This window comes from Suncus etruscus, chromosome 16 (genome assembly GCF_024139225.1).
Source record: "Suncus etruscus isolate mSunEtr1 chromosome 16, mSunEtr1.pri.cur, whole genome shotgun sequence".
Classification (NCBI taxonomy): domain Eukaryota; kingdom Metazoa; phylum Chordata; class Mammalia; order Eulipotyphla; family Soricidae; genus Suncus; species Suncus etruscus.
The window spans coordinates 46,628,836-46,656,753 of NC_064863.1; the positions used below are offsets into that span (position 1 = coordinate 46,628,836).

The window sequence follows — 27,918 nt, forward strand, 5'->3', positions numbered from 1 at the left end:
ATGCTGAGAGGATTTGGTGAGAGAGAGGGCATTTCAGAATTGAAGGAGTTGGCTATGTCTCATGCTGTGGTTAGAAAAGTTGCAGAGAAGATGAGATGACCTCCAGGAGTGTATTGCTAACTTTTTAGGAGTTGTTGAAAGAGGGAGGAACGCCAGGGTTAAAGAGTGCAAGTGGAATAATGAGTTTTTAAAAGAAATCAGAAGTAATTCTTTTCAGAGGCAGGAGTCAAGAAGAGCCAATGGGGACACTTTTAATCTTTTTTTTTTTTTTTTAATTTTGGGTCACACCCAGCATTGCCAGGGGTTACTCCTGGCTCTGCATTCAGAAATTGCTCCTGGCTCTAGGTACCATATGGGATGTTGGGAATCAAACTCAGGTCTGTCCTGGATCTACTGCATGCAAGGCAAAAGTGCTGTGCCACCACTATTTATATTTCTTAATAAAATCAAAAGTCTGTAGTACTGGACTCTGTGAAGAATGTATTATTGTATTTGTTTTTCAGGAGTAGTCAAAGCCGAGAAAACACCATGCTGAGAGCTAAAGTGTCACAATTACAACTAGATCATGATGTTATGAAGAGACAAATTACAACTGAAAAATTTGAACGGTAAGAAACAACTTTAATATTGGAATGTTTTTATTGCTTCCCTAACCTGTTTCACAAAGGGTAGAATGTCTTAAAACTAACAAAGCATTTTAGCAAATCTAAAATCTAGTATGCAAATCTTTGGTGACTTTTACTAAAAAAATTTAAAAAATACTGTGCAAGTTGATATGTCATCAATAAATTAACAAATGTTTGTTGTATAAATGTTAGGATAAAACTTTTCGTGCAAGAAATTTGGGTCATCATTTCAGAGGCTGTAGTAAGGGAATCAATAAACTAATAAGGATTCGCCAAGATTCCCAGCAGAAAACTCTAAATACAAGTAATCATACAAGTGATTATCATAGGTACCATTAATGAAGGTACTAGATTCCCTTCTATATGTCTGATTAACTGAACCCATGACTTCTGATGTATATATTAAAGTAAACCCAAGTCACTGATAGTATGTAACAGAACTAAATCTAAAAACCCAAACAAATATCTTAAGTTTAGAAAGCCTGTGATCCCAAACCTATTAGATATTCCCTATAGTTTCATCATTTTTTTTTTTGATGGACAAACATGTTGGTTCATTTCCCTTATTTTTAGAAAATAAAGTGTTACAAACAGCAATGAGAATTGCTTTAATAAGGAGAGCTATTTAACAGTATTGAAATTTAATTTGCAAATTTATTGTCATTACTATCCTCAATTACTTTCCTAGCATATATGAATACTATCAACAGTGACACTCCCGAGTTTGTTTTATATTACAAAGTCATTTTTTAAGTTTTATAATTCAGTCATTTTCACCAATGATTTTTAGTTATATGCTGTTTAAAATTCATATATTTCAATAACTGAGCCATGAAAACAGAGGTGTCAGTTTCTGGTTTCTAAATGTGCTAAGCAGTACACGTGTAATGATCTCCTTTTCTTCTTCCTTTTTTTTTCTCCCATTTTTTGGGCCACACCTGGCGGTGCTCAGGGTCTGTTCCTGGAGATGTTTTGGGGATACTTCAGTGCTGGGGATCGAATCAGGGTCAACTATATCCAAGGCAAGCGCCTTAACCACCCTCTTGCCCCACACCTATTTCCTGTATTCTCTCCAGCCCCTGATATTTTTATATCTTATTTATTTATTTATTTATTTATTTATTTATTTATTTATTTATTTATTGCTACACCCAGCAGTGCTCAGGGATTACTCCTGGCTCTGCACTCAGAAGTCACTCTGGCAGGCTCGGGAGACCATATGGGATGCTGAGGATCGAACCCAGGTTTTTCCCACATCAGCCACATGCAAGGCAAATGCCCTGCCACTGTGCTGTCACTCCAGCCACTATATCTTAATATCTTTTTTTTCTCTAAGGCCCCTAATTCACCTCTCTCGAGAGCCCAACTCATTCTTTCTTACAGTGAGTGATACTTCACCTCTGTGTTTGCTGGAACAGCAGGTGGGGTAGTAGTAGCACCATGTATATTTGAGGCCCGCTTTGTTTATTGGCTCAAAGAATGGATAAACATTGGTTACATTTATTTTTTCTAAAAATGGAGGCGCCAGAGACTAAATAAGTTTGGAAATATCTGGCGTAGTATTATAAATCTGTCATATTCTTTTACTTTCTGCTCTGGTTGGACTCAGGGGTGCTTGAAGATCATACGTTGGTGATATTTAGAGGACCAAGCCCTGCCAGGGGCTTCTGTGTGCAGAGTATGTGATCCAGTCCCTTGAGCTCACTCCTGGCTCCTTCCTTTTCCCTTGTTCATAGAAACCTAGACCATGGAAACAGCTGCCCATGCTGTTACTATACTTGACCATCCAGATGAGTCATGCCTTGTGAGAAGGGCAGTTATACTCCCACCAGGGGACAAAAATTGGTTCTCGAGGGGATAAGAGAAAGCCAAAAAAGTTGAGATATTATGATAGTTTGTCGCCTTCCAAATGCCATGGTCTATAAACCGTGTACATGTATGCACATTTCTTAGGTTAGGATATAATTGGGGGAGTATCTTAAAAAATTTAGGGGATTCATAGTGAAAACAAGTTTTGTAAAATACTGAACTAGCTAGAAATCCGGATGCTAAAAAACTCAGGAAAGTAAAGATGTAGGTGAGAGATTGAATAGCTTGTACATGAGATGATAATATGGTCCCCATTCTCTGTGGGCAGACTGAGATGTAGGGAAAGAACACATAAGAAACACTGAATTACTTCATTATATTCTGGAAGTAAGAAGGAAGGGGGTAGATTAATGTACAAGAGGAGATGGGAAGAAGAGCAAAGGAGAATACTAACTGACCTTGAAAATACATCATCACTGGAGTGACCCTATGGACAAGGTCCTAGAGCCTTAAACCATCTTTTTTTGCTTCATTTTTACAAAAAATGTGTGGTGGGGGACTCACTTGGCATAGCTAAAGTCAAGATACATGGTACCAGGGATCAAACCTGGGGCCTTGCCACATGCAAGGCATGTACTCTACCACCTGCATCCTAGCTCTGAACAGTTTTATAGTCTATATTCTTAGTAGAAATCTGTCATTCTCTACTTTAAAAATCATACAAGACCTAGGATCAAGCATTAGTTAATTTGTAAAAAACATTCAGTAAAATATTATTCAACAACTGGTGGTGGCACTTTATATTTGTATACTGATTTTGGGTTTTTTAAAATGGCTCTTTGATGTTTTCTGTTATGGTTGGTCTTTACTGACAGAGAACGAGCAATTCAAGAGATGCGTCAACATGGTCTTCCTACTCCACCTCTTAGTTCCACTCTGAAGTCACCTGTGCAGTCTTCTGAGCATGTTAACATATGAATTTATAATGATCAGAAAGGTATGTATATAAAACCAAGGAGAGATGAAATTCAGAAAATGGTTTTCTGTGTGGGCAGAAGACTATAGCTTAGGAAGGAAATGTCCTAAAGTCATGAAATACTCAGAATTTTGATGGAGATGGTTATATGTGTATATACTTAGATTGTATATACATAAACACATGTGTATAGACTGTAAAGCTCTCTGAACATTTAGTTCATGCATTTCATTGTACATAGATGAACAAGAGAAGACATCCATCACAAAATATACATTATGAGAGATATCAGGGAATTCTATTTGGTTAAGTACCAAGTTTAAGGTATAAGGGGGCCCGGAGAGATAGCGCAGCGGTGTTTGCCTTGCAAGCAGCCAATTGAGGACCAAGGGTGGTTGGTTCGAATCCCGGTGTCCCATATGGTCCCCCGTGCCTGCCAGGGGCTATTTCTGAGCAGACAGCCAGGAGGAACCCCTGAGCGCTGCCGGGTGTGACCCAAAAACTAAAAAAAAAAAAAAAGTTTAAGGTATAAGTAATAGATGATGAAAACAGATAAAGACAAAGAAATATGAGTGAATGGAGACAGTATTGTCTGTTTAGTATATAGTATAGAAATAGCAGATTCATAAGGAATAATAGAGAGGTGTGGAAGGTAGAGTGGCCATAGAAAGGACTTCGACCATTCTGCTTAGGGATTGAAGGCTTTATTCTGTATGAGAAACATAGGAAGGGTACAAGAGAGCTGTAAAAATGCAAAAACTCTTCGGGCCAATTAACTTTAAGTATTTTTGGGGGGTGGGGGGTCACACCCGGCAGTGCTCAGGGGTTACTCCTGGCTCCACGCTCAGAAATCGCCCCTGGAGGACTCCGGGGACAACATGGGATGCTGGGATTTGAACCACTGTCCTTCTTCATGCAAGGCAACCGCCTTGCCATTATGCTCTCTCTCCGGCCCTAACTTTAAGTATTTTGAGCATTATTGAAGAGGATGGCCCAGAGTGATAGCACAGTCGGTAGGTCTTTTGCCTTGCACATAGCCAACCCAGACTCAATTCCCAGCATCCCATATGGTCCCTCAGCCCACCAGGAGTGATTCCTGAGTGCAGAGCCAGGAGCAGCACCTAAGAATCACTGAGTGTGAACCAAAAACAAATAAACAAACGAAAAAGAAACCAGAAGCAGAGACCAGTAAGGCCTGTAAAATGAACAGTACATTCATTTCAGGAGCAGGATAATAATACCTAAATCTAGGACAGATTCTTAAAGTGCGTTATATTTTACATACTGAATAGTGCCACACCTTTGTTACATAGCACGGTAGATTTTCACAAATTCAACATAACTCTATAACTGTATCGAGACAATGGACCTCTGGATTTTTTTGTTTTTAGAAAAAGGAGTTTACTAAAAAGTAAAAGAGAGAGATCCCTTGGCCAGGGTAGAGCTTAGCATAGGACTAAGTTTTTCTGGTTTTAAAAATAACTTCTTTGGGCCCGGAGAGATAGCACAGCGGTGTTTGCCTTGCAAGCAGCCGATCCAGGACCAAAGGTGGTTGGTTCGAATCCCGGTGTCCCATATGGTCCCCTGTGCCTCCCAGGAGCTATTTCTGAGCAGACAGCCAGGAGTAACCTCTGAGAACCGCTGGGTGTGACCCAAAAACCAAAAAAAAAAAAAAAAAAAAAATAACTTCTTTTACTATTAAAGACTTGGCTACTTTTTGTCTAGTTGTAGTCATTTCATAAATAAAATTATACTTGTCAGCAGCACGTCCTGAAGTTCAGCCCTATTATGTTGTGTGTTTGTAGATTTCTCAGTGAAATTTCTCAGTTTTTCTGTTAAATGAACTCATGCCAGCTATACCACATGAGTAGCAGTTTGGAACTTCTAGTCTGGTCTAATATAACCATTCATGTTGTTGAACACATAAGCCAATCTCTTAGGGATACAATCACAGGGGTGAAATTTTCAAATCACTAAACAGGTGTTGATAACAGGTGAGCTTGTTGAACATAACATTTGCTCAGACTTGAGAAGATATTGCTAAAATGAGTTTTCCAAAGAATTGTCAGAACATGTTCCAGAATGTGTCAAAATACATTTAGCTGGGGGAGGATAAAAGGGATAGAGTTCTGACCCAGTGGAGATGAAAATAGTGGGAAAGAAGTATGAATTAGACCAGAGTGTAAAAAAATAGCTGACTGGAAAATAAAGGCTTGTTGATCATTGTTAAGATGATCTTTTTAAAAAATTACACACATCTTTGCCTCTCAGTAGAAGTGTATGAAAGGGATTATGCATTCCTCATTTCCTCTTGGACTCTGAGTCCTTCACTGAGACATTCTCTGAGCTAAGTGCTGTTCTTCAACATGTTGATGCCCAAAACCTTTATTGGCTTTCACAGGACTTCCTTAAAGAATTCCTGATTGTTTTTGGTGTATTTGATTGAAATTTTATTTCCCTCTTTCACTTTGAGGACCTCTTTAGTGCTGGCTGCAATCATGTCTTAATTTGAATGTGGTTAAATGGTGAATTTAGCCTCTCATTATAGTTTATAACAGTCGCAGCCCATTTTCTCACTGTTTGACTTACAGTGGCATTTTAAATCAGGGATTAGCAGATTAGGGTGTGGAGGCCACTATCTATACCTGGCTACGGAGTTTGTAAGTTAAGATTCATTGAAACAAAGTAGCCATACCTGATTATCCAAGACATTATACAAGACTGCTTTACTGCAGTGGTAGAGTATATTAGTTCTAACAGAATCTGCTATCCTTGAATCTAAAATGTTTGCTTGTCTGGTCCTTCAAAACAGTTCACTCTGGAAACTCAGCTGTACACCATGAGAAAATAAAAGATTGAAAAAGCAAACAATTCATTGGTTTACTGAATGTAGGCTTAATCTTGTTGATCCCCATAAGGATCTGGGAGTTGTCATGGATCCCCCAGAGTATGCTTCAAAACTCATCAATGGGTTTTGACAGTTTCTAAGGCCTTGATAAATTATAAAAGCTTTTATAATTATATAAAATATACATAACATGACATCTTTTAGGAGAGTGGGCCACATCTGGCGATGTTCAGAGGTTACACCTGGCTCTGCCCTCAGAAATCGCTCCTGGTAGGCTCAGGGGACCATATGAAATGCCAGGGATCCAACCCAGGCATTTCCCGGGTCGGCTGCATGCAAGGCATACGCCCTACCACTATCGCTATCACTCCGGCCATTTTGGGGGAGTGGGTCACACCCAGCAGTGCTCAGGGGTTCCTCCTGGCTCTACGCTCAGAAATCTCTCCTGGCAGGCTCAGAGGACCATATGGGATGCCGGGATTCAAACCACTGTCCTGCAGTCAAGGCAATTCCTTATCTCCATACTATCTCTCCAGCCCCCGACCATTTTTTTAAATAACATGACATCTTAACACTTTTTCTCAGTGTATGATTTAGTTGTATTAGATCACGTTGTACAGCCATCACCACTATTTCCAAAACTTTCCATAACCCTGTAAATAAACTTGTCTGTATCCATGCAATCATTGTTCACTCCTGTGACCTTCCCTTCCCAACCCTTGCAAACCTCTATAATCAACTTCCTGTTTATTAATTTGCTTATTCTAGGTTTTCATATAAGTGGAATCCTACATATTTGTCCTTTTGTGTCTGTTTTATTACAATAAAGTTTTCAGAATTCATCTATGTTTAGCAGTGTTTTGCCTTTTAGTGCCTGAGTAATTCTTCATTATAGGCACATGCAATTTACTTTGTCTACCCAATCATCACTAATGAGTAGTTTTGCTTACTTCTACCGTTTGGCCAACGTGAAAAAGTTGCTGTGGAGGGGAGGGAAAAAAGAAGAAAAGTTGCTGTGGACATAGATGTACAAATTAGATCACTTAATTTTAGAATCCAAAGAAAAGAACAATTTAAATTTTGGTATATGATCTGTTTATATTTAATTTGTTATAAGCAGACCATATATAGTTATACATTATAATTCTGAAGCACTTATAATAATTTTATTTCCTCTTTTGTGCTCCCAATATTATTGAAAACACTTATTCTTATGAAAAGTATTTTCAAATTTTTCAAAACTATTTTTTGAAAATTTCAAATATTTTCAAAAATGCCATTTAAAATGCCATTAAAATAGAGATGATCTAATTCATCACAAGGGTGATCTGTTTAGTCTGGTGAGACATAAACTTTTTTCATTTTTTTCTTTTTGGTTTTATTTATATACCCTGGGGTTACACCTGGCACAAATGGAATGCAGGGGATTGAAGCCCAGTTTCATGCATGCAAAGCATGTACTCAACCAGTTGAGCTATCTCTAGTCCGTTTTTTCGTTTTGTTTTCCTAAAATGTCTTCTATCAGTATTGAATCTATATGATAATTCTTAAATATACCTTCCTAGGAAAAGGATAACATAATTACTTAATTACTATTTTATTGTTATATTTCATATTTTAATATATATGCACACAGTCCATAAATTCAAAATATTTGGCCATGGTATTTATATATAATAGTATTAAACTAAACATTGTATTCGTCGCTTTTGATTATTTTTTTTCTGTTAGCCTGCCTTGTTTCATTCTTTGGCTATGTAGGATTCATTTAATCCTCATGTACTTGGATGTCCTTTGTAGCTTGAGGGGAATATCTTAAGGAGTAGAACAGTTCTTTAATAGCCATGATAGAATTTTATTGTGGGCAATGGTTCTGTTAGAAATTACAGATTTAGTTTAGTTTTGCACTACTGAATTACAGTTTGTGTGAATATTTGAGTAATATTATTGCTTTTATTCCTTAACTTATCTTCCCCTTCCCTTTTTCAGAATGGATGACTTTAAATGAGTTGGTCTTATGGATTTTTAAAAGGACAGAACAGTAATGAAATATTTCAAGTACTTGTTACTGAAAATCATGAACATTGACACAAATTCTACCTCTGTCAACTTTTATTTAAATCAATGAATATTTTTGTAAAATATTTTTTAAAAGAGCTTTGCCTCAATTTGTATATTTCCATATATATGTCAAACAAAATATGTATTAATAGTGCTAACTGGTGTTGTATCAATATTTTCATTATTCTTGATTTAATTCCTCAAGGTATGTTTATACTGTGAATAGAATGTGTTGTTCACATTATGCTTTAATAATTTTTCCTATTGAGCCATGATATGTGTTTGTAAATATTCTTACAGTATATATTTTAAAATGTGTTTAGTTTGATTTAATCCCTCTGAAACCTATATCCTTAATACTTAAAGGACTCTGAATTTGATAATGCCCTTAAGGGGTATGTATTCAGCTCTACTCTTATAATGGCAGATATCTTGATAAAATAATGATAATTGTATTTAATTTATTATTATCAATGAGAAGAACTGATAGAAAGAATAGATTTACATAACATATGCATGATTATATTGTTTGACACATGGACTCTTCACATAATGCAAATTATATCAAAATAAAACTTAAAGCTGAATGCAGCATTTTATAAAACAGTAGAACAAAAATTTGGAATAGTTTTCAATAAAATACTTCAAATTCCAGAGTATAAACTTATATGGGATAAACATAGTCAAGTATTTTATCAAAATTCCAATATATCTTTAATATTAATTTTGGTTTTAAACCTGTGTGATTTACTAGTCTTTCAGATTAGTTTTGTTGAACTGTGACATATTGAAGAGAAAACAGCATTTTATGCTTACTTTTCAGATATATCCTTTTAAGATATATTGGACATAGACATGTATGATAAAAGAACGGGCATACAAAGTAGAATGTTAGCTACAAAAACTAATTATGTTTGAACCACACATTTGATGAAAATTCTATTCTTAATAGATTCCTTGTTACTAGAAAGTACTTACAGTCTAACATAAGAAAGTGAAACCAATATTTTTAAATTACATCTTGCTTCCTTTTCACTTAATAAAATGACATGTGATTTGTGCACGCGTGTATGTGGGTACCAGAAATGAGCTGTCTTCTTTTCTAAAGCTGATCTTCCATGTAAGTTTAGGTTTTGTCCTATGAGTAAGTGTGTTATTTAGGTATGATGTGACCAACTTATCCACTATCTTTGTAATGTTATGAATTTCATCTTTTTGTGTGAATATCTGTTTTATAGCTTAAATACAAGAGAAATGGGACTGCTTGCAATTCATATAGAAAATCTTTAATAAATGTATGTAGTAAAATTCAAGTGTTTTCCCCAATTTTACACCCAAAGTTAACAGCAAGGTATATTTTTATATTTTAAGTGTTTTCTATAATTAAAAATATGTATCTCACCATAATTGTTATTTCTATAACCATGATAATATAATTTTTAAATTTATTTTATTTAAAACATTGAATGTTCTGACCTTTTAGAGATGTTATTAATTTGTCTTAACTAATTTAAATGATGGATCTTGACATAGATTTTACAATAAACTTTGTAGTCAATTTATTTTCTTATAAATAGTATTTTTTTTAATATTAGTCATCTCAGTTCTGAAATTAAGTAAAATCTATTCAAATGAAACTTTATTATGGAACAGTCTAGATAAAATCCTAAACACTAGGTACTTTTTTTTAATGACATTATTTTTAGTGGTCCAAAATATAAAAATAAAGTTAAGGATAGTTTGTAATTCATCTCCAGAAGTGACTAAGTGTGGACACATGCTTTCTCACAATTGCTCTTTATTTGAAATATAAATTGCCACTTGCACCTTCCTGAGATTTATCATATCTCAGCCCTTTGTTTGTCTCTCCAGTTCTTTGGAAATTTTTACACCTGTTCTTTTCCTGCCATTAGTTGTCTCATCAATCTTTCTTTGCCAGTATATTCCTAGATTGAGTTTTTGACAAGGTTGACATAATGGAGTTATCTGAAAAACGAAATGAAAAGTTAGTGTCTGAACCAGGAAAACAATATTCAGAAGGGAGGTGTGAATGGAGAGAGACGTGTGTTGTGTGTGTGTGTGTGTGTGCTATATTGTGTGTATTATAGAGATATATCTGTGTCTCCATAATATTAGATAGATAGATAGATAGATAGATAGATAGATAGATAGATAGATAGATAGATAGATAGATAGATAGATAGATAGATAGATAGATAGATAGTAGATTCTTGTGTAGCATTTCTTGGTCTTTTTCTGAATGAATGAGGTCTCCTTCCTGTGGTGCCCTTTTTCTACCGTGGCCTTGTTTTGCTTTGAAATAGAAACTGGTACAATAGAAAATAAAGTACTTGTCTTGCCTATAACTAACTTATGTCCCATCCCCAGCTCCATATGATCCCCCAGCACTGCCTTATGTGGCCCACCCACTCACCACTTTCAAAAAAAGGAAATGTGGAAATGGAAATTCTGAGACAACATAGCTTTCTATGCATTTATCCAGTGGGTATGGAACAGTGATTCTAAAGTATGTTTGTACCATTATCCATGATAACCAAGGCATAGAATAAACCTAAATGCCCACGAGAGACAATCAGATTGTGGTTTATTAGTCTATTAAAAGGAGGGGTCGGCTGAAATGATAGCACAGAGGGTTAGGTGTTTGCTTTGCATGCTGCCACTCAGGTTCGATCCAGCATCCCATATGGTCCTCTGAGCCTGCCAGTAGCAGTTTCTGAATGCAGAGCCAGGAGAAACCCCTGAGTGCCACAGGATATGGCCCAAAACCAAAAAATAAATAAAAGGAGGGGGGGTGATATGGAGAAATAATACAGAGGGTAGAGCACTTGCCTTACACACAGTTAATCTGAGTTAATCCTTGGCATCCCCATTTGGTCCCCTGATTCTGCCAGGAATGATCCCTCAGTGCCAAGCCAAGACTAACCTCTGAGCACTGCTGGGTGTGGCCCAAAAACCAAATAAAATTAAAAGTATGAAGAACAGTTAAAGAACAATGAATATAATGTATGAAATGGGTAATTTACTAAGAAAAATACAAATTTTCTAGAATTATAAAAACATGTTGAAGAAGACAGGAGACACATAAACTTGTGATTGAATTTTATCTCACAAGCTAGCAAATTAACCTATTATGTTTCATGGAACCCAGCAGATAAAAGACCTCTGGGTCCGAGGCAAAGGCCTTTTTTGTTAATGGCACAGCTGGCAGCACAGGCATCATGCTTACTGTGATCCCATGTTCTGTAGGGCTGAATCAACATCTGCTTAAGCATCTTTCCTGTTGTTGACAAGTGACATCAAATCACTCGTATTCTTATTCCTTATTCTTGACCACAGCAAGATGCCCAGATGAGGAGCTAGAGAAGGAATACAGCAGGTATTGACCTGAATGTGGCCAACTCAGGTTCCATCCCCAGAATCCCAGATGGTCCCTGTAGCCTCTCCAGGAATAATTCTTGAACATTGCCAGGAAACTACTTGGGAACTTTGGAAACTACTCATGTACACTGAGTAGTGACATGGCCTGGAAAATCATACATCGCAGAACCCAAGGCTTCTCAGTGATCAGGAATTTAATAGGTTTACTAGATTAGCATACCAGGTCCATGCTGCAGTCTGTGAACATAACTCAAGTAATTTATCTCTCTCAAGATACACAGTAAGCAAGCCTCCTTGACTGGTAGATTTCACACCATTCTTTAAGACTAAGGAATGATCTGGATGAAGATCAGTTGGAACCTTGTATTCTGGCATTGAGTTTCTTATTCCAAATCTTGGTCTTGCATTCTTGCTCTCCACAGCCTTGACCACAGCAAGAATGAGTAGAGGTGCTAGGAGTTCATAGCACATTGTCCACTCGTTGAGTCTGTATGTTATTAATAAGACTTGAAAATATAAGGATGCCACTCTACTGCCTACCCAGTTTACTCACCAATTGTAGATTGGAAGTAAATTCTTTTGTTGGTCTCACAAACCATTAGTCTAAGGCAAACATCAACAAGAACCTAGGCAGCAGGAAGAGGCCATGTGACAGTATTGACATCAAATGGCTTAAGGTTTGAGGCCATGGAGGTTGTAGGTGGCCTTTGAACTCCTACAACTTAGACTGACCTGCGAATATCTAGGATCATTACCAACAGGACAAGGAATGAACCCCCAAACAATCCTTATCCACAATGAGTCAATCAGTGGCCATCTCCTCTCCAAACAGATAAACTAATGGATGACAAGTCACTCCAGTTTGGAGTGTCATTAATCCTGATGGGAATCTTCATTATATGTTTTGGTCAAGAAATATGGGCCATGTCACTGAGTAGTGGCACCCTAGAAAATCATATATAACAGAACCCAAGGCTTCTCAGTGGTCAGGAAAAGAAAAGAAATTTCTTTGCTCTGTGTTTTAGGAGCCAGACCTAAAGGTGTTGGTTCTGGGATCAATTGTAGCAATTCTCAGATGGCCCGATGTGCCGGGGATCAAATCTTAGTTGACTGCATGCAAGGTAAATGCCTTACTCCCTATATTACCTATCCAGCTCCTTACCATCAATTAAAGATCTATAATAGGCATGAGATCTTTTCTGACATTCCAAGAGATAGACTTTTTTTTTCTTCTTTTCTTTTTTTCTTTTTCTTTTTCTTTCTTTTTTTTTTTTTTTCTGAGATAAACTCTTATGACATAGATTCAAAGTAAGACAGGTGGGTTTATTGAAGTGGCTCAGAAGACAGGTGAATACTCCGGGGACAGGAGTATGAGCAGAACACCTAAGAGAACCAGGAATAGAACTGGCTTCCTGTCTCCTAAGTTACCATACTGAGTCCTTCCCTTCACTTTGGGCATTTCCTCAAATCTGTAAAGTGGGCTAATTTGTATTTATGAATTATGTATGTATAAATTATGAATTTATGTATTATGAATAATGTATTTATTCATGGCTATTATTTTGAAAAAATAATCTCTGATCAAATGCCCAGATGAGGAGCTAGAGAGAGAATACATCAGATATTGCCCTGAATGTGGCCAACTTGGGTTCCATCCCCAGAATCCCATATGGTCCCTGTAGCCTCTCTAGGAATAATTCTTGTCCACTGCCAAGTGTGACCCCAAAACCAAACAGGAAAAAGAAATCTGCTAGGATCCCTTAATCTTTTTTTTTTTTTTTTTTTTTTTTTTTGGTTTTTGGGCCACACCCGGCGGTGCTCAGAGGTTTCTCCTGGCTGTCTGCTCAGAAATAGCTCCTGGCAGGCACGGGGGACCATATGGGACACCGGGATTCGAACCAACCACCTTTGGTCCTGGATCGGCTGCTTGCAAGGCAAACGCCGCTGTGCTATCTCTCCGGGCCAGGATCCCTTAATCTTGCTCTTCCTTTCTCTTCCAGCTGGCATGCCCTTCAGCCTGTACTTGAGAAACTGCCCATTTAATTTATAAATATACTCCCATTCTGTGAATCATATTGGGGAGCTATGAGGGCCCCACCAGCCTCTACTTTGGGACTGCTACTGTCTCTGCTTAAGCATCATTCATAGCAATGCTGGGGGGGACTATAAATAGTGCAAGTCATTGAATTGGGATCAGCCTGCAAGCAAGCACTTCAACCTCTGAACTCTCCAGTGAATCATATTTTATCAAACTCTTGATAACATTTGTTTTGTTTTTTTTTGGTTTTTTTGGGGGGCCACACCCAGCATTGCTCAGGGGTTACTCCTGGCTGTCTGCTCGGAAATAGCTCCTGGCAGGCACGGGGGACCATATGGGACACCGGGATTCGAACCAACCACCTTTGGTCCTGGATCGGCTGCTTGCAAGGCAAACGCCGCTGTGCTATCTCTCCGGCCCAATAACATTTGTTTTGTTGGGGTTTTTTTTGGTTTTATTCTTTTGATTTTTTGGGCCACACCCGTTTGATGCTCAGGGGTTACTCCTGGCTAAGCGCTCAGAAATTGCCCCTGGCTTGGGGGGACCATATGGGACGCCAGGGGAGGGATCGAACCGCGGTCCTTCCTTGGCTAGCGCTTGCAAGGCAGACACCTTACCTCTAGCGCCACCTCGCTGGCCCCTCTTGATAACATTTGTAACACAAAAGTTTTACATTTTAAATTATGTTTTAAATTTTGATTAACTTGTTTTAAATTGTGATTGACTTTAGTTTTATTTTTACTGTTGCTTCTTGTGGCATTTCTAATACATTATCTAAATCCAAAAACATAAAAATTTCATCTAACATTGTTTTGTTTTTGTTTTTGAATCATACCTGGCGGCTCTCGGGTTACTCCTGGCTCTGCGCTCAGAAATTGCTCCTGTTAGGCATGGGGGGACCGTATGGGATTCGAACCACTGTCTCTCCTGGATCAGTTGCATGCAAGGCAAAAACCCTACCGCTGTGCTATCTCTCTGGCCCCATGCTTCATTCTTTTGTATGTGGATATCTGTCCCTAGATGATTTCTATTTGTATTTGCCTAATATATTTTCCCAATATTTCATTTTAGGCACCGTAATAGCTCATTAGAATTGTGAAGCCCTCTGAGCTCTACTGGAGTGATTCCTCAGCACAGAGCTAGGAGGAAGCTTGAATATCTCTGGTGGGGTTCCTAAACCAAAAAACAGCAACAAAAGAAATGGTAAAATATTGTTTCTTTTTGTGTGAATGCACACATGTCAGGAATCAAAGCCAGAGTCACATACATGTATGCTAAACATGCTATTTATTTATTTATTGGTTTTTGGGTCACACCCAGTAGCATTCAGTGGATACTCCTGGCTCTACACTTAGAAATCGCTCCTGCAGGCTTGGGGAACCATATGGAATGCCAGGATTCGAACCACCGTCCTTCTGCATGCAAGGCAAACACCCTACCTCCATGCTATCTCTTCAGCCCCTAAACGTGCTATTTCTGATACTACTGATCTACATGCCAAGCCCTCTGTTCTCTCTCTCTTCTCTCCTCTCTCTTTCCTCTCTCTCCTCTCTCCTCTTTCTTCTCTCTTCTCTCTCCTCTCTCCCTCCCTTCTCTCTCTCCCTCCCTTCTCTCTCTCTCCCTCTCTCCCCCCCTCTCTCTCCTCTCTCTCTGTCTCTCCCTGGCCACACCCAGAAGTGCTTGGGGTTTATTCCTTCTGCACTTAAGAATCACTCCTGGCATGCTCAGGAAACAATATGGGATGCTGGGGATCAAACCTGTGTTGACCACATACAAGGCAAATACCCTACCTGCTATACTGTTGCTCTTTTTTGAGGTTAAGGTTATAGAGCAGACACTAAGGGTTCTGAAGACATTTCAAGTAATGTACTCATCCAATACCACGCTACTTCAGCTATTTGTGTATTTGTTTTGTTTGGGTGCCAAACCTGGCAGTGTTTAGAGGCTACTCTCAGGTCTGTGCTCACGACTTGCTTTAGGGTGTTTAGGAGAACCTTAGGCCTCCTGCATGCAAAGCCTGAACTCAGTTTGCTTTGAAGATACCAAGAGACTAAAGCCTGCTCCTGGTCTCTTTTAATTTTGATATGCTAAATATTGACTTTTCTCTGCACAGTACATCATGTCCCTCTCACTTCATCAGTCTGTATTTCTTGTCTATGCACCAAGAAGCCATGTGGTGGCACTCCACAGGGAAGATGCAGTGAATGGATGTGGTGCGCAGATGTGTGGCATCGAGAGTCTGAAATTTTCAGGTTTGACTTTTGAGCCACATCTGGCAGTGCTTGGTGGATAGTCCTGGCTCTGCACTGAGGAATTACTCCTAGCAGTGCTCCAGAGACTACAAGGGATTCCAGAGGTTGAACCTAGGTCGGCCACATGCAAAGAAATGCCTTGTGGCTGGAGCAATGGCGCCACAGCAGAGCATTTGCCTTGCATGCTGCTGACCCAGGAATGGACCACAGTTCGATCCCCCAATGGTGTCCCATATGGTCCCCCAAGCCAGGAGCGATTTCTGAGCGCATAGCCAGGAGTAATCCCTGAGTGTCACTGGGTGTGGCCCCCCTCAAAAAAAAAAAAAAAAGCCCTACCTACTGTACTATTTCTCTGTCCCATCTTGGTCTAATTTGGGGAGTCTCAGTCCCAGAACTGTAGAAACTGGCCTGTGTCTCTCCTCTTGTTTCTGGGCAAACATAAATCATCATTTCCTGCATATGATGTATGATGCTTAGTAGCATCTCTGCTCTCTCTGCCCACTAGATGCCAGTAGTGGCACCTGCCAAACAATTGGGAAATTCCAGAATGTCATCAGATGTAATGTCTCCTAAAAGACCAAAGTACCCAGGATGGAGAATAATTTCATTCTTAAATTCTTTCCTCTCACCCATAATACAAGCAGTTAAATGGTCAGTGTCTTTTTTATTTTAATCCATGGGCTAGAGAGATAATATAGGAAGTAGGGCATTCGCCTTACATGTGGTCAACCAGGGTTTGATCTGCAACATTCCATACGGTTCCTTGAGCAACGACAGGAAGTAATTTCTGAGAGCAGAGCCAGAAGTAACCCCTGAGCATTGCTGGGTGTGACTGACCCCCCCCCCCAAAATACCATGTTTTATTTTTGTGCCACATAGTAAGAGTCTTCATAGCTTATTCCTGGCTCTATGCTCAGATCATTCCTAGTAGTACTGGAGAACGATGTGGTGCCAGGGGCTATGTGCAAGTATAGTGCCTTAACTCCTCTACTTTTTCTCTGCCCTGTTATTTGGGGGTGGAAAAATTCCTTGATGCTCTCTGATTCTGCTTGGAGGATGTGTGGTACAGGGGATCAAATCCTGTTTTCCTGCATAGAAAGAATACACTAAGCCCTTGAGCTATTGGGGCTTTCAGCCAAAATGCTTTAATATGAGCAGAAATATGCCAGGATTCTTTCAAGTATTTTAAGATTGCATTAATTAAGATGACTTTCCTTGCAAAATTAAGACAGTAGACCTACACTTCTATGTATACCATGATTTAAATGTACATTTTAATTTAGTTTTTAAGTTGCACGATTATAGCAAGAAAAAAAAGACTAGGGTCAGAGCTATAGTACAGCAGGTAGGGTGCTTGCCTTGCATGAGTCCAACCTGGGTTTGATCCCCCATATGGTTCCTCAAACATAACCAGGAGTAACTCCTGAGCACCTCCAGATGTCACCCTCACCCCCCAAAACAAAACAAACCAAAGATTATATATATATTGGTTTTTTGGGCCACACCCATTTGACGCTCAGGGGTTACTCCTGGCTAAGCGCTCAAAAATTGCCTCTGGCTTGGGGGGACTATATGGGACGCCTGGGGGATCAAGCCGCGTTCCTTCCTTGGCTAGCGCTTGCAAAGCAGACACCTTACTCTAGCGCCACCTCACCGGCCCCAAGACTATATTTTCGATGTAGGCTTTTGGTTGTGTAGAAAATTTGAGCTGTAAATTTTTGTCTTCTGGAAGCTTAGAAAACCCTTTAGAAAACTTAGTTTGGTATATGTAAGTACTGAACACAACACACAGACATGCTTTCTGCTGGTATTCATTAAAATGTTTTTCGAGAAAAACCCACTTGGATATGGTAACGTCATAGATTAATTCCTAGTATCAGAGTTATTTCTTACAATTCATTATACCTGCATAAACCTATTTCTGGCATTAGTAGTATGTCAGGCTTGAAACTTTTGAACTTTTGACTGAGAATTTTGTTTCAAAATTCCTGATTAAATCTTTTACATAGAACATAGACCAAAAAGGACAGAATAAATGGCTCAGTGTTTTCCTAAGGCCACACACACACACACACACACACACACACACACACACACACACACACACAAAACTATTTTTCCTAAAAACACCAAATTACAACTTAATTTATAGATGAGGGCCAGAAAACCCAGATATCAATAGCGCACAATTCTGATGGACGGCGAGCTCAGCAAAGCGATGTCTCGTCTTTCTATTTCTCTGTGCCAACTTGATTGTGTATTTAAGTTTTTGAGGCACATCCGACGGGACTCCCGGCTCTTGCTTCTGGCTCTGTGCTCAGGGGTGGCGGGATCTACACCCGCCTCGGCTCTTGAAAGCCAAGTGCCTAACTCCTGTGCCATCTCCCCTACCCCTCTGCCTCACCTTGAATTTTATTCCACCATGCGGGGGTCCCAGGCGGCCTCTTCTGGGTGTTGAGGCTCGGCAGTAGGGCGAACGCCCATCATCCGAGTTCGTTTTGCAGGAACAGGGCCCCCTCTGCCAGAGATCGGGGTCCCCGGGGCCCTTGAGACACGCAGAAGCGCGCCTCCCGGGGAGTCCACGCAGGTAACGGTACACCGGGGCGCGTGCTGCCACCCTGGGGGTTGTGGGGCGTGCCCGGGGGGTTCGCCGCCCAGCGGGAAGGAACGTACGAGGGATCGGGGGTGCGGCGGGGCGGGGCGGGGCGGCGGCGCGGGTCCGAGCGCCCGAGGCGCGGGCGGAGCATGTGACGGGCCGAGCGAGCGGTTGGCTGGCGCGGGCCGGGCGCGCAGTGCCGCACGGTGGCGGTGGCGGAGACGGTGGCGGCGGCGGGCAGAGCCAGGGAGGCCGCGGCCCGCAAGAGTGAGACGCGCGCGGGTGCGTGGCTGGAGCTGCTGCGGAGGTGCCGCGTCCGCCTGGGACCTCGGGTGAGCGCCCACTCGGCCGGACCAGGGGGGCAGTGGGTGGGCGCCCTTCAACCCGCGATCGCCGGCCCTGGCCCGGGCGCTGGAGGGGGGCGTGAGCGCGGCCCTAAGGGGTTGCACCCCTTTAGGGCGGTGTCCCCCGGGTGCGGGGAGGTGCGGTGAGATCGGAGTCGTGGAAGCTCGTGGGTCCCGCGCGAGGGAATCTGCGTTCCGGGAACTTGCCTCTGTCCCCCCATCCCATCCCGGCATCCCGGGCCCCCCGCTCGAGTGTCGGGGTGCGGAACAGGACCTCGCCGACCGGGGTAGCTAAGCGCTTTTGGGGGTGCAGCCCTCTCCCACCCTCTCCTGCAGTCCCAGCTGCACGGCTTTGTTTAACCTCTGCAGAGCCGTTTTGCACCCCACTCTGGATTAGGGGTCCCCCATTCTAACGAGTCTCCTAGTTGGAAGGAAGGTGGAAGGCAAAACAAAGGTTTTCCCTGTTTACTGCGGTCTGCACGCTGCTGAGATGGACAGAAGGATTTTCTTGGCCTCCCACTCCCACCCCCAATTCCACCCCCGGGGGTCTGGCCATGGTCCCCTTCTCCAGGTCCTGCATTTGCCCCTTTCTTGTTCGAGCGCGGTAGTGGAGATCTAGGACCCCCTCTGACTCTATGGGAGGTGGTGGGTGGGGTGGCAGGGCTTTTATTCAGGGAACACAGTTAGGAGGAGCCCCCAGACTCTCAGGCTGGATTGGAGACGTTCACACGAAGCACAGAGGCATCGCAATCATTTTCTGAATTGTGGATTAAGAGACAAAACACACATGGAAGGACACAATGATTCCGTGGATGTTGGGGGGGGGGGCGAAGGAAGGCAGTGTAACCAGTAAGTGTGAGCATATGTTGTGAAATGTTAATATGATCAAGTGCAGGTGGGGGTGGGGAGAATGTGCTGGTGTGTGTGTGTGTGTGTGTGTGTGTGTGTGGCCATAGTGGAGAGGGAGTGGTTAGAGCAGTGAGTATACAAAGGATAAGGCAATTTTAGAAAAAGCTTCTTAGGAAATATCTTGTGGCCAATTTTCAATTCATTAGGTTGTCCTTCAATCAGTGTTCGCTTGCTTCTCAAAAACCACCGAGAGAGACGAGTTGTACTGTGTATGAAATGGCTAACAATTATCTGGCATTGTGTGTGTTTGGGGAATCTGAAGACAACACTCACTTTTCAATAATTAAAAAAGTCAACAAAGGAAAGACACCCTTTCTACTACCTCCTTTATTCTAAGAGGAAATGCGTTCCTGGCTCAATACTGGCAGCAGAAAATTGCCCCTGAGAAAACATTTTAAGGACAGTTTCAAAAAAGACAACCAAAAGCAGAAACAAAAGAAGCACTTCTGGGGGTGCGGGGGAGAATTGCATCTTACATAGATGATATGGTTGCATTATAGGTTACTTCAACTCAGAAATGTGAAGGGGACTAGACACCTTCCCCTTGCTTTCCGCTATTATTTTATATGTTATCTCGTTCAGAACCTTATTTTTCTAGTCACTTCTGATATTGAGAAACTTAAACTCTGAAGATTCAGGCATCTCAGCAGAGGGATGGAGAGACAGTTCAGGGTTAAGAAGGAAGCCATGTTTCCAAGACCTTCCTGGGTATGCCTGTCACAGCCCCCCTACCTCCAGCACCTCTGGAGTGGCCCAAGTAATCCTGATACTGCAGGGCCCAAGTAGGGCCCCATCCTTTGGCTCTTGCAGTGAGCTGCTGACCTGGTTGACAGAGAATATCCAGATGGGCCCGGGGCCTCCTGAGCACCACATGGGAGCTCTCTCCACCCCAGTAAAAGAACAGCACAGAACTAGAGTCAGGAAGAGGATAATACTGACCTGCATCCTTAGGTAATTGGTATGAAAATAGAAGGTACCACATAGTTCTTCATAACACTACTTACTATGATTGTATGATATTACTGCCAGTCAGAAAAGCCAGACTCTAGTTTTCTTTTATGCAATTTTGGAAGAATTGATTGCCATTAACATGAAATTCTCCAGTGCAAGGGACAGTCTTTTTAATCATTCGTAATCATTTTTTCCTTGTAATTTGCATTTCATATAGCATGCATTCAGTACTTTGCTTCTTTTGGTGGGGGGATTTGGGCCACATGTGGTTGTGATCAGGCTTTATTCCTGGCTCTGTGCTCAGGGATTATTCCGGGTGGTGCTCAGGGGGCCATATGGGATGCCAGGTTTGAACCTGGTCTGCTGTGTGCAAAGCAAGGGTCTTACCCACTGCATACTATGTCTCTGACCCAGGTTTCTTTTTGTGTGTATTGGTAGCGACAGCTGGCAGTGCTTAGGGAGGACTTTTGGTGGTGCATGGGGGATCAGGTGTGAATCAGCATGGGTTGTGGTCAAAGCAGCCACATTCAAGGCCAGTGCCTTATGACCTATACTATTTCTCCAGTCTTAAAATAGTTGTGGCAAAGAATGAGTACAAAGGGAGAGTACACGTATCCAGAGGGAATTGGCTTATTTCTTTTACTTTAATAAACATTTACGGGGCACCTATTGTGTGTCAAGAGCCAGGCAGAATGTTTTCAAATACACTATGGAAAAGCCCAGTGTGTGACCTTCCTTTTTAGATCATATTTAATGGTGAAAGGCAGCACCCTGTGGGTGGTATAGAGATCATCTCACATAACTATGTAGCACAAGAGAACTTTTCACTGGCTGGATGTACATTTACTTTTTTCACAATGGCCTGTGGGGATGCAGGGCAGATAGTATCACTCCCGTTTTGTAGGTGAGGAAATCCAGACGTAGCCAGATTAAATGACTTGCCAACTCCTTGCCACCTAAGCATCAATGCCAGGAACAGAAGCTGGCTCTGAAGCCAGTGCTTTCACCGCTGAATCACCCAGCCTTCTCCAGGATCCACTGTCTTCCCAGAAACGCCTGTGGAATGTCTGTCTTGCAATCAGCCCTGCTCACGGTCTACCTGTTGAATAACATTTGTAAGGACTGGTCCAGTTTGACAACCCCGGGCTGATGAAATGGCTCAAATGCCAGTGCTAAAGTCAGGTGACCGAATTTGAAACTTGGATTCACTGGTTACTAAGTACATTGCTACCAGTGACACCATCTCTCTTAGTCTCAGTGTCTGTGTTTATAAAATGAAATAAATTATTGCACCTGCTTTATAGGATCTGGGAGAGGCTCAAATGAGAATATGCGTGTATATGCCTAGAGTAATATTGAGCACAAATTAAGCTTTTTTTTTTTTTTTTTTTTTTGGTTTTTGGGCCACACCCGGTAATGCTCAGGGGTTATTCCTGGCTATGTGCTCAGAAGTCGCTCCTGGCGTGGGGGACCATATGGGACGCCGGGGGATCAAACTGCGGTCTGTCCTAGGCTAGCGCTGGCAAGGCAGACACCTTACCTCTAGCACCCCCACGCCAGCCCCAGCATTTTGTTTTAAGCCATTTTATTCTTTTGTGAAGTGGTGGTTTGCAACATTTTGGAGATGTGAAGGGAGATGCATCTTACAATATTATTCAGTGTACAGAAACCTTAACATGTTTGTTTTATTCTATCAGCAACTGTACTATAGACCACAGCACAAAAACTTTTTTAAAAAATAAAAAGTAACTCATAGAAGCAGACTGGTGGGTGAGAGAGAAATTGTGGGGAGTGTATTGGTAGAAGAATTGGATACTGGTGAAGGGATTAAAAAACAAAAAAAGTGCTCAGGCACGGAGTGGTGGTGCAAGCAGACTGCAGTTCTACCCCCTTGGCATCCCATATGGTCCCCCAAGCCAGGAGCGATTTTTGAGCGCATAGCCAGGAGTAACCCCTGAGCGTCACCAGGTGTGGCCAAAAACCAAAATCAAAACTAAAACAAAACCAAAAAAAGCTCATTTCCTGGGGAGACAAATTTTTACTCATTTACTACAAGTATATAGATATTCCTTAATTACCCAATTGGGAAATAACAGATTGTTCACAAGTATAATTCCATGAGCCAAGAATTTTAGTTTCAAATACCCAATTCCTTCAACAAAAGTGCCCACTGACTAATGTCAATTTTTCAACCTAATTGCTCCAAAAATAAGACAATGGTCAACCTCACTGAATTCTTTCACAAGTAGCTTTGAATAGAAGATCCACTCAGCACTGAGGCAGGATTTGTCAGGTGCCTGATATACATCAGCAGTACTTTTTCTCTTCTGATACTTAAAAAAAAAAAATCAGGGCATAAAATATTTTATTATTTATTTTCTTACTTGTATGTTGTTATTTGTCTCTTTAACTCAATAAAAGCTTTGTTCTTGCAAATCCAAAAAAAGAAAGCAAGGGGCCGGAGCGATAACATAGTGGTAAAGGCATTTGCCTTACACGCGGCCAACACAAGATGGACCAACCCCGTTTCGAATCCCAGCATCCCATGTGGTTCCCCAGTCTGCCAGGAGCGACTTCTGAGCACAGAACTAGGAGTAACCCCTGAGCACTGTCAGGTGTGACCCCCCAAAACAAAAAAAAATGATAGATTAAGAAGTAGACTTCTTGGGGCTGGAGAGATAGCATGGAGGTAAGGCGTTTGCCTTTCATGCAAGAGTTCATCGGTTCGAATCCCAGCGTCCCATATGGTCCCCCGTGCCTGCCAGGAGCAATTTCTGAGCATGGAGCCAGGAGTAACCCCTGAGCACTGCCGGGAGTGACCCAAAAACCACAAAAAAAAAAAAAAAAAAAAAAAAAGAAGTAGACTTCTTATATGTAATTAATCCATTTTTTGGAGTTTGTTTTTGTTTGTTTTGTGCTACATTCTGCTGGTGTTCTAGGACCTTTTCTTGCTCTGGTGTGACCTTCCTTCTGTGCTGTGGGGCCTGGGGCACCACGTTCAGTGTCTAGAGTTGAACTGAGGTCAGCTGCATGCCAGACAAGTGAGTTACTTCCTTATTACCTCTTCAGCTCACTGGTTTTGGGGTCACACTGTCAGTGATTGGTGCTACTCTTGGTTAGAAAGCAGAGATTCTTGCTTGCAAAGTGTTAATTCAGTCCTCTTTCTAGTCTAGCAATTGGTTCTTATATTTCTATTCAATTTTATTTAGAAATTCTGGTTGAAATCCACTAAATGATTTCCCATCCCAGTCAGGACTTGTAATTTGCAAAACACTGATAGAAAGGCTAGTCAGGCTAGGCGCATTAAAGAGAAAATTTTGTCCTGAAATCCCTATATTTTACCTATGAGTGATTTACAGCTTCAGTTCAAATTTGATAGTATACTGAAAGTTGATTCCTTTTTTTTTTTTTTTGGTTTTTGGTTTTTGGGTCACACCCGGCGGTGCTCAGGGGTTACTCCTGGCTGTCTGCTCAGAAACAGCTCCTGGTAGGCATTGGGGACCATATCGGACACCGAGATTCAAACCAACCACCTTTGGTCCTGGATCAGCTGCTTGCAAGGCAAATGCTGCTGTGCTATCTCTCCAGACCCTGAAACTTGATTCTTAAACATTTCTTTTTCTGATGTTCATTTTGTTTTGTTTTGTTTTGAGGTCACACCCCATGGTACTCATGAGTTTCTCCTGGCTCTTTGCTTGGGGATTGTTTCCACTGATGCTCAGAGGACCATGCAGTGTGAAGATCAAACTTGAACCTCCTGCATGCAAAGCCTCTCTCCAACCCTGGACCTCTTTTAGTAATTACAATCATATATTTAGTACTTATAATGAGTGAGGTATGTGCTAAGCAGCCTATTTATGTATTTCATTCAACTTAGTGCTCATACCTTGTAAGCTTTGTAAGCTGACCTGATGCTTCCATTTGATTAATGAAATGAAAATCCAGAGTTTTTTTGAACTTGCCCCAGGTCATAAAGAAGAAGAAGGAATTCAAACTGATGGGGCTGGATAGATAGTACAGGACTAAAGTGCTTGCTTTACATTAAGCTGGATTCTATCCTTGGTTTCATCCTGGGCTCAGTCCCATCACTGCATATGGTTCTCTGAGCACTACGAATGTTTTTTTTCTGAGCACAGAGCGAAGAGTAATCCCTGAGCACTGCTGGGCATGGCCTTAAAACAAAGAAAACCGGGGCTAGAGTGGTGGCACTAGAGGTAAGGCATCTGTCTGCCTTGCAAGCGATAGCCTAAGATGGACCACGATTCAATCTCCCGGCGTCCCATATGGTCCCCTCAAGCCAGGAGTGATTTCTGAGCACATAGCCAGGAGAAACCCCTGAGCGTCAATGGGTGTGGCCCAAAAACAAAACAAACAAACAAATAAGACAAAGTAAACCTCAGAAGTTCAAACTGAATTCTATTTGACTTAAAGTTGTGTTCTCTCTCTTCAGCCCCACATTCTTCCCATGACCCAGTATAATCACTTCTGAAGATAATTCACTGATGCTTTTAGGTACATTAGGGTGATACTGGATATTTGCTCATCGTGGTGCATCTTTTTTTTTTTCTTTCTTTTTTTTTTTTTTTTTTTTTGTTTCCTTTGAAAGGATCCAGATGAAGATTTTCTAGGTAGAAAAGTCAGAAAGAACATAGTAAAGTAGTCATTTTGACTTTGGCTGGTCTTTGATGTAAATATTTTAGAATAACTTCTTGATTTTTTTTTTTTTAGCTCTTCAATTTTTTTTTTTTTTTTGTTTTTTTGGGCCACACCGTTTGATGCTCAGGGGTTACTCCTGGCTAAGCGCTCAGAAATCGCCTCAGGTTTGGGGGACCATATGGGACGCCGGGGGATCGAATCTCGGTCCTTCCTTGGCTAGCGTTTGCAAGGCAGACACCTTACCTCTAGCACCACCTCGCCGGCCCCAACTCTTCAATTTTTTTATGAGTCACTTAATTCATCTTATTGAACACCCAGAAGTTGAATATAAATTCAGAAAAGACATGAGCTAGCTGAATAACCATAAAAAGCCTTCATTATGGATGGATGTCGCCTTTTGTTAAAGCACAAAATGAAGACTTAAGAGCTGCAAATTATACTTTATTGTTTATTGATTTGTCTCAAAATCACCAGATAGTAAAAGTATTTTATTTTGTAAAGTACTTGCAAGAAGCCACCAATAAATGCTGTGTGTTCAAACAAAATAAATTTCTAAACTTTTGCCAGTATGTCAGTATTTTAATTTGGGGGGTGGTACTTCTAGGACTTCATTCTCTTATAAGATGTTGTCAGAAATAATAAGAATTTTTACATTAGAGAGATAAAACAGGGCTTAAGGCAGTTGTTACCTTGTGTATAAATAAATTCATTGACCCTGATTTGATAGAGAAAATGATACTCTCTCCTCCCCATCCCTTCACCCCCCCTGAAATAGAAATTAATATGGGTCCAGTATTCTCTTTTGGAGAGAATGCCTCTCTGACCTTGGTTTGTTCCCTGGCATTGCATTGCAGAGCACTATCAGGAGTGACCCTTGAGCACTGTGCGGTGTGATCCATAAGCCCATCATCCCCCCAAAAGTATGTTTTAAGTGAATGTATTTTATAAATAGCTTTTTACATATGTATACAGAAAGGTTTCTCCCACATATATTATTAGTGGTTCTAATTGATTCTTTTACATTTTTATTTTCTGGTTTTTGGATCAACACCTAGTGGTCAATCAGGGCTTTTTCCTGGCAGGCTCAGGAGACCATATAAGGTGATAGGGATTGAACTTGGGTCAAACAGGTGCAAAACCATGCCTCACCCTCTGTTCTATCATAAAATTTGATGCAATCTGGTTGAAATGTGAATATATCATGTTAAATGAAGCCAGAAGAAGAATTACAAACACTGGATTATCTAACCCATCTTTGGTATATAGAATTAACTAGATTTAGAAAATGTAATGGAGCAAAGTGGGAATGCATAAATTACCCTTGACCCCAAAGTTTAGGGAAGAGAAAGACAGAGAAAGAAAGAAATCACACAGGGAGGAAGATGAGAAAGGAAAGTAATGGGTATCAGGACTTGGGTTATATTGGTGATGTGGGAGGGTAGTATAGCTATACATCCAAAGTACAGACTCAGCGCATTGAAAACATGAGACATAAGCTGCCACCACCCAACTTTGAAATGTGCCTGTCAAGGAGGCAGACAGGGTGTATGGGAATATTGATGATGGAAGCTGACACTGGCGGTGGGGCTGGTGTGGAAATATTATATCCCTAAAACTCAACTACCAATGACTTCATAAATTACGGCTCTCAACCTAAATTAAAATTTTTACAAGACAAAAAAATAATTGTTCCACTTAAAGTGTGCATATGGAATAGGTTTACATTTTGTTTATTTTAGTGATTTATTCCCGCTGATTAACACTTGATACTTAATGGATTGGTTTTGTTTTTGTAAGCATAAAGGAACATTTTCAGCTCTTGAATGGTCACTATAATTTGTAGATTCAGGCAGTTACCATTAGATTTTCTATCCTCACCCCCACCAAGTCTTATTGAGATACCATGATTTAAAGTACCATTAAAAATAGTTTCATGCATAGGTGCCCACATCCCTCCACCAGTGTCCCAGAGACCCCTTTTCCTACCCTTAGGTTAATCTGTAGATATAATAATTGATTTGCAGAGTGACTGTGTACCATACCCCTCCCCAAGTGCCCATGACCACTTCCACTGCTGTAGCAACTTTTACTTTATTCTCTCTTTTTCTGAATTGGGGAGGGTATTGCACTCTTGTTGGGGCTCCTCCCAGCTTGGTGCTCTGGCAGTGCTTCAGTATCATGAGGTATAGGGGATTGAACATTGGCCTTTTACATGCAAAGCATATGCTTTTATTTTTTGAGTTATTGAACAATCTAACTACCCTCTACCGTTAGTGTGTGTGTATGTGGGCATAATCAGAATTGCTGGTATTATTCCCACCTCTGTGCACAGGGGTTGTGTCTGTTGATGCTCCGAGGATCATGTGATGCTAGGGATTGAATCCAGGCCTTCTGCATACAAAGTACACTTAGCTGCTGAGCTACCTTTTTAGACCCTTTGCTTTTGATCCTTA

General features: G+C 41.0%; 2 protein-coding genes across 3 annotated transcripts in view; both read left to right on the top strand.

Moving 5' to 3' along the window:
• CEP135 (centrosomal protein 135) overlaps nucleotides 1-3,413 on the top strand; it is a 64,819-nt gene extending 61,406 nt beyond the window's left edge. The window contains exons 23-24 of the mRNA XM_049789959.1: nucleotides 504-608; nucleotides 3,311-3,413. Of these exons, the coding sequence (XP_049645916.1) occupies nucleotides 504-608; nucleotides 3,311-3,413 (208 nt within the window). The remainder of the gene's footprint in view (nucleotides 1-503; nucleotides 609-3,310) is intronic.
• Nucleotides 3,414-18,832: 15,419 nt separating this feature from the next.
• The window catches only part of CRACD (capping protein inhibiting regulator of actin dynamics), a 257,979-nt gene continuing 248,893 nt past the window's right edge, over nucleotides 18,833-27,918 (top strand). Inside the window, exon 1 of one of the 2 annotated variants that reach the window (XM_049789931.1) lies at nucleotides 18,833-18,937. The gene's annotated coding sequence lies outside the window, so the exon portion shown is untranslated. The remainder of the gene's footprint in view (nucleotides 18,938-27,918) is intronic. The other variant, XM_049789934.1, reaches the window with a different exon arrangement.